Source organism: Telmatherina bonti (assembly GCF_933228915.1).
Source record: "Telmatherina bonti genome assembly, chromosome: 7".
NCBI classification, from domain to species: Eukaryota; Metazoa; Chordata; class Actinopteri; order Atheriniformes; family Telmatherinidae; genus Telmatherina; species Telmatherina bonti.
In genome coordinates, this window is record NC_136625.1 from 25169526 (window position 1) to 25180900 (window position 11375).

At 36.8% G+C, this 11375-nt stretch overlaps 1 protein-coding gene across 1 annotated transcript in view; it reads left to right on the forward strand.

Annotated features, from left to right (window-relative positions):
- Positions 1-2301, forward strand: part of LOC306758042 (spindlin-Z-like) — a 5863-nt gene extending 3562 nt beyond the window's left edge. The window contains exons 4-5 of the mRNA XM_079243258.1: positions 1-63; positions 497-2301. The exon at positions 1-63 is cut by the window's left edge and continues 171 nt beyond it. Of these exons, the coding sequence (XP_079099384.1) occupies positions 1-63; positions 497-702 (269 nt within the window). The 3' untranslated portion in view covers positions 703-2301. The remainder of the gene's footprint in view (positions 64-496) is intronic.
- The last annotated feature ends 9074 nt before the right edge of the window (positions 2302-11375 follow it).

Here is an 11375-nt window from a genome sequence, read left to right on the forward strand (position 1 = left end):
TGTATATGTACCAGCTGTGGGACGACTATAAAGATGGAGACCTACGTGTTCTGCCTGAGTCAGGTACAGTAATGAGAGCTTTAGTGTCAGTATTCATTAAACAGTCCATGTCTTATTTTTCAGATGCTCTTGGAGAAGTGGGAGGAAAAGAACAGGACAAATTTACATAGTGTGCAATGCCAAACACTCCTGTGTTGCCGCTTTTCTCTTTTTTTGAATTTAACATTTTGTGCAGAATTTTTAGGAAAATATGCTCTGTTGGGGCGTGTGTGTTGTGCCTTTTAAAATACAGTGTGTTTTTCAAAGCTTTTGGAGGGGGCAGTTTACAACATATAAAAAAACTAAAGCAAGCATGTTTAGAGCTGATATGTTTGCCTTGAAACTGCAGATAATAGATCCTAAATGGGAAATTTGTTGCAAAAATGTTATTAAAGCTATTTAAAAATCTTTGTATTTTTGTGATACTGTCCTTATGAGGTTTCTGTTGATCATCTAGAGAACAAACACCTGCTGCCAGCAGACAGGAAACCAGGTGAGGAGCCAGAAAGTCTTGTGGGTAAACAGGTAGAGTATGTCACAGACAACGGCCTGAAGAGGACGGGCTTGGTCATCTACCAAGTACCTGCAAAGCCCACTGTTTACTACATAAAATACGACGATGATGTCCACATCCACGTCTACGATCTGGTGAAGACCACTTAATACTGACTGTCTGGTTTCAACTTTATCTGATGGCTTATCTTTGTTCTGACCAGTCGTTACCTGTTAAAAGTGTTGAAAAGCTCAATTTTTCATCAGTGGGCGATAACATTCCCACTTCATGAGCCCCAGGTTTTATTCTAATCATTTTGGTTTTATTATCTTGCCACCAATGGCTTCTGTCACTCTGGCATTACAAGACATCTCAGTTTTTGATTTTACTAAATATGTAACTATTCAGTCCCATTCAGTGTAAATAAAGCAGGTTTGAGACTAGCTGTATAGCCCAGCAGATGAAATGGAGCAAGACATTTGCTTTTGTTAAATTACACATTCATTGAGCAACTTCAAAAAATAGAAATTCACATATTAACATATCAAACTAAAGCCGTTTTCACGTATGAACAGCAGAGATTTTCACTAGGAAGTCTGGGCAGTGTGGCCAGTCTTTTTCTGCAGCTGCTGTTCACAAATATTTTCTAGCAATATGAATTCTGCTGGAGGTGCATGGAAGGAGGAAGTGTGAGGAAACATTTGTCTGGAGCATGCAGAAGGAAGCATGTGATACAGAAGTTATGTTGTGGAAATCATTATTTTGTAGTGAATGAGTCTCATTGTGCTAAATTGAGTACTGCCTTCATCTGTACTAATCCTCAATAACATGGAGCAAGCGAGGAGCAGCGTATAGATCAGCAGAGAGAACAAACTGTTGCCAACACACACATGCGCATGCACACAGTTGCTGCAATTTGTCCACAGTATATAACAGTATGTTCATACATTGTTACTGATAGTCAAGAGATTTTACCAGGAGTTTGTGTGGAAAGTCTTAGCAGAAAATCTCAGGATTACAGTGCATGGGTGAAAGCGGTTTCAGGCTTTTCTTTTTTCTCCTGTTTTAAACTTTTACTTATATATATAATTTTTTTTTCTTGATTTCATTTCACTATTTATTTCATCTGGAGTATATAGCTGTGCTGGTGAAAACAAAACACAAAGTTATCTGCTGTGCTTTATGTCCATCTCTTAAGAAGGCCACCGTTTGTTAAATAAATAACATTCATTTGATTGTGCCGTGAACTCCGTTTCAGTTAAAGTGTAAAGGCTTTCATGAAACTTTGTCTTGCATTATGGATAGAAAAACAGAAAAATCTTTTAAAGTCATGCTATATCTCTGCTCTGTTCCATCTTGTAAGCTGTAATTTTTCTACATTATGATAATGTGTCATAAATACCGGTGTTCACGTCAGGTTGTTTCAAACAGTGTTTGTGCTACACACTATGTAGTTGAAATTGGTTACCAACATTGTTTAGTATTTTAAACTGACGTCTTTATTATTTGCCAAAAAAAAAAAAAGAATGAAATATTGCTCATTGTGACCCTAGATATGTTTTGTTCTGTAAATATGACACATTTTTATGAATATAAAACAAAGCTGCTTGAAAATGTTTTCCAGCCCAGTCATTGTTAAATGCGGTGAATATTTGGTCTTTTGTGTGCACTTCATTATACTTTTAAGATTGGTAAACATGTCCTGATAAAATCCTATTCAAAGCTGTTGGAGCAAGGCTAATAGAGAATTAAGCTATATATTTTAAAAAGCTCTTTTCAAATGCTCCCTTTGTAATCCTCTAGTCTGCAGTTTCATGTCTTCAGCTGAATATTGCTGATGCAGGAGAACAGAAATTGAAAATTATATTAATGCAGACCAACTTTGTACATTAGCTAAATAAAATGTGAAAAGCCTCTCTTTCCATATTACCTGGTTGTGCATTAACTCGGTCCTTAAACTAAATCACTCCGAGAAAGACAAAGTTTTTATTTCTATTCAAACTATTTGTTGTAAACCATCTAATTTATACATTTCTCTATAGTTGTAAAAAATAAGTTGAAAGCTTTTACATAAGAATTCAACAGATCCTCATAATACTGCTTGGATACATATAATCTGCAGCTTCCTTTAAAAGAAAAATTAATGAATAAAGAGATTCATAGTTTAGCTTACTTTAAACTTTCTAAGGTGCAGAACAAAGGGCAGACTCTTCAAGAGAAGGATAACGTGTAATTGCTGGGGAAAACTTTAACTGGCCTCTGCAAATAAATATCAGAAAAGTGGAAGCTAGAGAGGAGCAACCTTCAAGGTTGCATCATCTGTTTATAGATTGTACTCCATTTTGCAGAACTTTACTGTGTTAGAACTTTTAAGTCAGTTTCTTCCCTGGCATCATCACATGGCTAATCTGGCCCTGCTTTACTGTTTTAGCTTAATTTATACATTTATTGTTATTTGTACTTAGCCGTAACAGTGAAAGTTATTCCTCTACCTTCACATTGAGACAAAACCAAACCATCTTTTAAGAGCTTCAACAATCAAAGAAAAATAAGTTAACAAGACTTTTTTATGTTTATAGTTATTACATATTACCTTCCCGATTCATAAATACTCTCCAATATACTCCATCCTGGAGTATGTAAGTACCACTATAAGTATCTGGTAAAACTGCTGTTCTGATTTATATTCTCAATTTCACTCTGTCTTATACATATACCGAAGTTATTTATAATCATATAATTATTTTATATAGCTTAAGAAAAGCATACATTTCCAACAAGCACACCAGAATCCATTGCAAAACCTATAAGTTCACCTCATGGTAGTTCCAGCATTTGTTCAGAGACACTGATAGACTTAGAAATAGTATCCGTCTCAGCATCCTTAAAAACGAGCTCTTTCCAGAAAAGTAGTGCCACACTTACAGAAAAACCCAAAGCAGAAGTAGAACAAAGAACCACTTATGTCAGAGGATGGAGGCAAGATTATGGTGACTAACTGGTTATAACTATTAGTTTGTGGTATTCATGTTTTCTTAAATCAGATCTAGAGTAGCATCTATTTTGATTGAGGTTAAAACAGATTTATTTATGTTTAATAAGCTTATGCATTTAATGATCATTGAAATCAGAGCAATGTCTTCATTTTACAGCTTTGACACTGTAAAGGCTAAATATATTCTTTACTCTTAACCTATTTTAATTTTTAGTTGTACTTCACAATTAAAACGTCCCAGTGGAATCAGCTATCAATCTTTCTGTTTGTCTCCAGCATATATAATAATCAGTAACAATTACAAGACCATTTGAAAAAAGTTTAACATTTCTTACTTAAATTCATGTAATATTCATCACTAACATGACCTAGCTTAGATATTTTACATCTAATGATGCTCACAGTCTGCTGTTAAGTGGAGCTCATGTTTGTTCACAGCGTTGTCCTGTGCCTCCTCATCAAATGTCAGTGCTGCTTTAATGTCGACATGTTCTCGCCTGATTCCTGATCTTCCAGATCACACGTAGCCACATGCTGACTGCCTATCCCACCCCCGGAGTCGCTCTGAGGTGCCAGGGCTGTGCTGATGGGTGCCAGTACAGACATCGGAGAACAGTTGACATACCATCAGGCATGGCTGAGTGCCCAGATAGTAATAACAGCTGAAGAGTGTGCATGCATCACACAAGGTCCACACATTTTTGAGAATGTGTCCAATGCAATTTTGTCACCTGTTGTGCACTTTCTTTCAAACATCCATCAAAATGTTCCGCTGTTGTCTTTCTTCGTGACACCATCTGCCTAAGCTCTTAGCAACAGCTTTTATTACTCAGACATCATAATTACACCCTGAAGTATCTTTGACTGTGGCTCTTCCTTCTGTTGCTTTTAGAATGAAAACTAAACAGGACAAAGGAATAAACATATGTAGCTGATTATGACTGTGATGTGTGACTCAACTCTTTGGGTGTAAAAGAGCCTTCAGACATATTTTGGCCTTTCTTTAACAGTCTAACAGGTTCAATAACACTGATTATATCACAGAAACAGCTGTTGCTTGCTGCTTGTCAGGGACCAGGCAACAAGAAGACAGAATCTTTTACTCAAATATTCTACAATAAATAGAAAACCCAAAAAGAATAAATAAACTAGCTGGCCTATAAGAAGTCAACTAAATATACTGTAATACTAAAAAGTGAAACTTAACAAACAAATCAAACTTGTCTGAGGAAAAGTGACCAAACACAATGGCACATGAGCACAACTTATGACATGTTTTGTTTTTGCCAAACCAAATAACAAACACGGGGTAAAATAAAATAGCTGATGGCATTTACAGGAAACAAAGACTCAACTAGCTAAACCTGCCAGTGACCAGATTTGTGGCTCCTCAGCCCTTTGCCATGCCTTTGCTCCATCAGGAAACAAACGCAAAAACAAAGAAACCAATATTAAAAAAAACATTATGTATATAACCTTCCATTCCTGGCATTTGTGCACGTCATAACAGCAATGAAAGATAAAGATTAAAGTATAAATATAGTACTGGTAAATGTTTGTGTAAGTAAGGAAAGTATTGTATAAAACAATAGATGAGTGTGAACACCTCAAACTGCCTCTTTTACACAGAGAACACTTTTAGTTCTTTGTTTAATGGATCAATATTTGTAGAAAAATAAATTATTTAATCCTTAATAGATATCAGCTAAATTATAGACAGCCAAATCTGATGCACCTGACTGCAACTTACGTTTTAGTGACTAAGCTATATCAGTAAGTGTGAGCACCTCTATGAAGACAGAGGTTTTGGCAGTTCGCGATTATTGAGCATTCAGGTGTGTGTTAACACAATGCCAAGGAGAGGGGCAGATGAAGTACAGACATGTTAAATGTAACAAGAAAAAAGCTACATTTCACACTCTGCTGGATCAGTGTTGTTTTTATATATTCTGATATTATTATTATTTTTTTGTCTTGTCCAGTATTTAAGCAAGCAGACTGATGTTCTGGATGCTGTGTTCTGCTGAGCAAATTTATTTTGCCAAGGCAAACTTTTATAGATGTAATGATCCCCATGTATTTCTTGATTCTTATTTTATTTTTCTATTTGTTTTGGATAATTGTTTGTATTATAGAGTTTAAGCATATGTTCTGATATTCTTTTTAATTATGTACCTTAAAGGATTGTCTCACTCAGTTTTGCTGTACAGTGACAGTAAAATGATTCTGATAGTTTATTTTGACTTAGTAGGCAAAGCTCTTAACAGTACATTTAGAAAAAGATTTAACACATTAGGAGCGTTTCCAGGAGAAAACTTCTCCGTCTGAACAATCCACAACACTGCAAGAATTTTGGACAGATAATGAAACAATGGTGGAGATGTTTACTCATAAAAACACATTTTGAAGTAGAAAATATCAAACACAGCACATAAGCAAGAAAAATAGTGAAGGCTGATGATCTGGGATATTTTTGCAGCACAGGACCTGGACCAGAGCATTGGTCTGACAGCCAAAGCTTGGCCCAAACAGGGTCATGCAACAGCACAATCTGAACGCAGGAGCAAATCCTTAATGGAATGACTGAAAAAGCAAAGAGTCAAGGTGTTAACAATGACCCAATCAGAGTCAGACTTCATGTTGATTAAAAAGCTGAAGTTTAAGGGAGCTGTCCATAAAAAATGCATGCAGACCTTGATGAATTAAAGCAACGTTGTACTGAAGAATGTGTGGAAATTATTCCATAACTAAATAAGGGGCTTATTATATCATACAGAAAAGAATGAATTCTGGTGTGTATTTAGATTTTCTGCATTTTTTTTTTGTTTTTGTTTTTGTTAAATAAATGACAATACAAAATGTTGAGTTGACATCTGAAATTGTATAGCTAATTTGAAGATCTGTAAGGATCAGACTCTTAATATCCTGACAATCTTATACCCTAAACTATAAGAGATTGTCCTTTTCTTTTTACATCCTTTTACATAAAAGCTTCTCACGAAAGATTTCTCCTCATTTGTCATGTTATCATTATTACAGGACCTTCCTCAAAAACCTTGAAACTTTGTCTGCATTCTCATTGGCCAATAAACAAATGCACTTGACTCTTTTGTGTTGCTTAGCAACACAAGCCAGTCCCTGGTTTTTATATATGAAAAACCAGGATGCTGCCAATCTGGAGACTTACAGGGTGCAGTGTGAAGAAGATGCAGCCACGATGCATTTTTAATTAAAACCCTCCAAGCTTTCATGAGCAAAAAAGGGCTGAAAGTCCATTATTTTAGCTTTTAGTGCCAATGGAGATGAAAAGCACTCCTCCTTCAAATCTTAACTTGCATGTTTGTTATATGTCAGTTTTGGACCTAAATAGCTTCATCATTACTTTGCAATGATTTCATTTAGTATAAAGAGATGACCATTTGTCGTTAGACTTAGGCTAGGTGCCATGTTCGATATGAATAACAGAGATGTGGATACTGTCAGGTAAATCATGCATGTATCCTGGTAACAAGAACAAAGGTAAGCATATGTGGTATGTTTTCAAATTAATGTCTGCAGCTTCAAGCCTTATTATATATCATGGTTTATCATAACTAAGTGTGCTCACCTGTATCTGCTTTTCCCCAACAACGATTACTTTAAAATGTATTTTTTAAATGTGTGTTTGTAATATTTTCTTCAATATATTTCCTTTTTATCATTAAATTTCTTGCTTAATGCAAATATGACAGTAGGCAAAATATTGCAGCTGCTTGCAGCTGTGTACCAGCAAGTAGGAATTGTGTCTTGCTCTGGATGTAACCCCACCTCTTACTGACAGTAGATATCTTATATTTACTCAGGTCTGTTTGCTAACATTAACCAAGCCTTAAAATAGGCTGGACTCTATGTCCACCTCAAATCTCAACGTCAAAGTCCAAATACTCCCTGAGTAATGTACTACAAACTAAAAATTGTACAAAAATACATAGAACATTAAAATTTCTGACTAAAACACCCATACCATTGCTTGTAAAATCATGCTTAATCATTTAAATCAGCTTCCTAAAAACTCTTTTAACTCTTGAAACATGATTACCTCACACATTAGCTTGCTTGTGCGTGTGTTCAAATCATTAGAGGACTTTTCTGATGGTTCCATCTCTGCTTGCTAAATCTGGGGAAAGTGGCTCCCTTTATACCTGGCTGCTCACAACTCTGATAGCCTCTGCAGAAACTACAGGAGGCGCTTCACTGAGGGTGTGTATTCAGCTCGGAGGGAAAAAGGGGTCCCTTATTGATTGGTGATTTATAGTTAGTCTTCTAAGTGTAGTGGAAATGAAGCTTGGAATAAAATATTGCAGGTATTCATTTCATGATATCTCTGAATACAAAGTATAATAGTTTTTTCTTTTAGTGGGATCTCTTCTGATTTCAGTACTTCAACCTTGTCATGATGATGCTTATGTAAGAAAAATGTGAAAATACAAATGAAGTTTAGTTATTTGTTTTATTATAATCTCAACAACAAACATTTCTGTACCAGTTGAATCATAATCAAGAAAAACCTGAAAAACAACATCCAACCTACCAGCACATGAAATCTGGAAAGAGATTAAACCAACAACTATACAAGGCTGTTTCAGACTGTTTTTGCACAGAGCACTTCATGGCATAATTACAGTTTTTTTTTTTCCCAGACCAGCATTCACTGCACGATTCAGTACCTTGCTTAAATTATGCTTTTGATTGCAATTTTGTCTGTAATTAACATGACTGAACACTCATTCATACAGGGACTGAATCAAAACATTTTAAGTGTTTTTTTAAGGGCAGGTTTCATATTATTGATTTTGAATAACCCAGAAACCCCACTATTAATGGCAACATTCTTGAGCTGTGGAGGTTAAAGCTGGTGTCTATAGAAGGATGCTGCTTGTTCTGAGAGGTAGACTGGAACTTGTTGTTCTTTGATAAGCATCACAACAAAATCACTAGTCTTCCACTCAGCACTACCAACACTTTCTCCTCATCTCCAGTTGCATCCACATCCTGTGCTTCAATCTGCTATGAAAGAAAAGTGAACAGGATTGTAACACTTATGATTGAGCATTCCCCACAATGTGCTACCGCACAACATTACATTGATTCTGCAGCAGTATCAAGGTAGACTTCAGAATGAGAGGTGATGATGGGAGAGTAGGGGCTAGTAGTGCATTGATAAGTTGTGAACTTTTGTCTGAGATGGAAACAGTACATGCAGTCCCCATCTCTCTGTTTCCCTCAGCCCATTTCTCTCTGAAGCCTGTTGACATTCCATCCTTCCTTTGTTGTTGTAATGCCAACCTTTCAGCTCCTCTCAAAAGAGGGAGACAGGAGGGGTGGTGTTGGTGGAGGGTGGGTGAGGGGGGCGGGGGGGGTAAAGACAGAGAAGGATCACAGCATAACACTTACACAAAACATGTGTACTAAACCTGAAACATCAAACTAAGTAACTGAGTAAACCAAAAATTGCAATGTGAACTATCAACACATCTAGTGATTCAGTTTTTCCTGTCCAACAAGTCACATTTCAAATGAAATAGAGGGCATACAGACATACGGATTGTCCTGCATCCCCAGTATGTGTTTCAGCTGGTAGCTATGCAACAAGACTGGGAGTCAGTGGAAGAGGGGGATGGGAAAAGGGGACAGTTTGTGAGATGAAGGAAGGAAGGAAAAAGAGGGGGGTCCTTGAGTGCAAACTAGAGCACAGTATATTTGTTCTAAGTAGGGACCCTAGAAGCAATTATCAGTGATGTTCACCAAACTTATTTAAATACTTTTTCGATTTAAAGCTTAATTAGGTTACCTGCTTTGCTTTGGCTCTGGAAGTCTGGCATTTAAAACATCTGCAACTCAAAAATCCCCCGTTTATTTTTGCAACAAGTGGCTGAATTTAATGCTGAAGATCAAACTGTGTGTTGATGTACCCGTATGATTACAAAATAATATACAAATCAACCTGTTGTTTCCACCGAACCGCAGCTAAACAGAAATGATCACGGTAGTCCTCGACGTGGGAGCTGTCCAGTGTCTCGGTGCTGAATGACGCCCTACTTTTTTTTTCCCACGTCCATCTCCTCAGCATCTCGCCTTGATTCCGGCCCGGAAAAAAAAAAGAAACATGCCACCTGTTGCTGCACCAAAGTTTTCTCTCAGGAGGTTAAAAAGCTAAATGACATCTAAGATGTAGCATATAATCGTCCGCGATCCCTGCTTTGAGGTCAGTTATGGGTTTTTTCCCCTCTGAAATCACGGCTACATGACGACATGTTAAACATTTTCCTCCAGGCGAGGCAGAGGCTGTCGCTTCATTTCTCTGAGACGCATTCGGGATTTTGTATAATTTTGCTTCATGTTATTTGATTTTAGATTTTAAATCACTGAAAATAGAGAGGAAGCCGCTTTGATGCAAAACAGTACGAACACCAACATCCCGCAAATAAGCAGTAGACTCGACATTCTTCTGAAAATCAGGCAGGATAAATCCTGGAAGTGATGCACTCACCGTTTATCGACGGGAAGAACAGGTGATGCTGAGATAACGTTATGCAGTCTGTGCTGGCTCAGGATGGGGAGCCAAACCTTCATCTCTTTCACTGTTGATTTTTTTTTCTTTCTTAGAAATCAGCCACAGTCTGAGCCTGTGCGCCCTCCCATCTGAGCTTCACGTAATGGTTATCGTGATGTTACTGGGTAGGCTGAAGAAAGATGGATCAGTGTGTTTATATACGTCTGCTGCCCGGAGGAGACAAGGAGGAGGTGGGTCAATGTGGAATGACGACTGCCAGAGGAGACCAATTGACGTGGATTTTTAAAATGTATTTATTTATTTTTTCAGACCTTGTTATGGGTGCGGCCCGAACCAGGAACCAAATTGGATTATATGAAGGTTAAAGAAGCATGTGATTAATACATATAAACGTTAAAGGTAAATAGACTGAGAATACTGTTAATGTTGGAGGAAGAACTCTTTTTTTGTACAGTGTTAAGATAACATGGCATCTAATTTATGATTTTATATAATCGTGAATTTTAATCTGGTGTAGTAAAAAGGCTAATCTGAAATCATATATGATTTGAGAGGTATACCTCTCCGACCTTAAAACATGAAATTACCTGAGAGTCTGTGCCTAGCAGTGGAGCACAGTGTTATTCAATTAAAACTGAACTGTGAGATCAAATTTAGACATAAAATTGATTTTCAATGGGAAAAGTAAACTGTTACATACCAAGATGCAGATAAGCTTAAATGGAAACATGTTTATATTGACCTGGTACAATTTTCATCTGTCATGTGGTTCAAATAAAACAAAAAACATCAAACAAACAAAACTTAAAATGAAATAACAGTAGCTAATCTCACATAATAAATAAGTAGCAAAAACATGCAAGGACAACAGCCGTTAGCACATTCTGTGCATAAAATCATACGATTAATTCAGTAAATGTTATTGCAACATCTTCAATCATCTAGCGCTTCATGGCAGCACCTATGTTAAACTGGGCGCACAGCTTACGAACTAGCACTTACCTATGCTTACCTCTACTGTTTGATTTCTTGCTTGTGTTGGTCTTATTCTCAGATGTAAGTCACTTTGGATAAAAGCGAATGCTAAATGACTGTAGGATAGACTTTAAAGCAGGGTTTTACACTTCACTCCTATGAGGGCTGAAATCCTGCAGGGTTTGAATGTGTCCCTCTTGTGTCTCTTTTTGAGAGTTGAAGCATAAATTACCCTAAAATCAGCTGTAGCACAAAGGTCTAAAATCTAGGCCATCGACATTTATTGTACAACACATAAGAACACACTAATAACCTGCTTT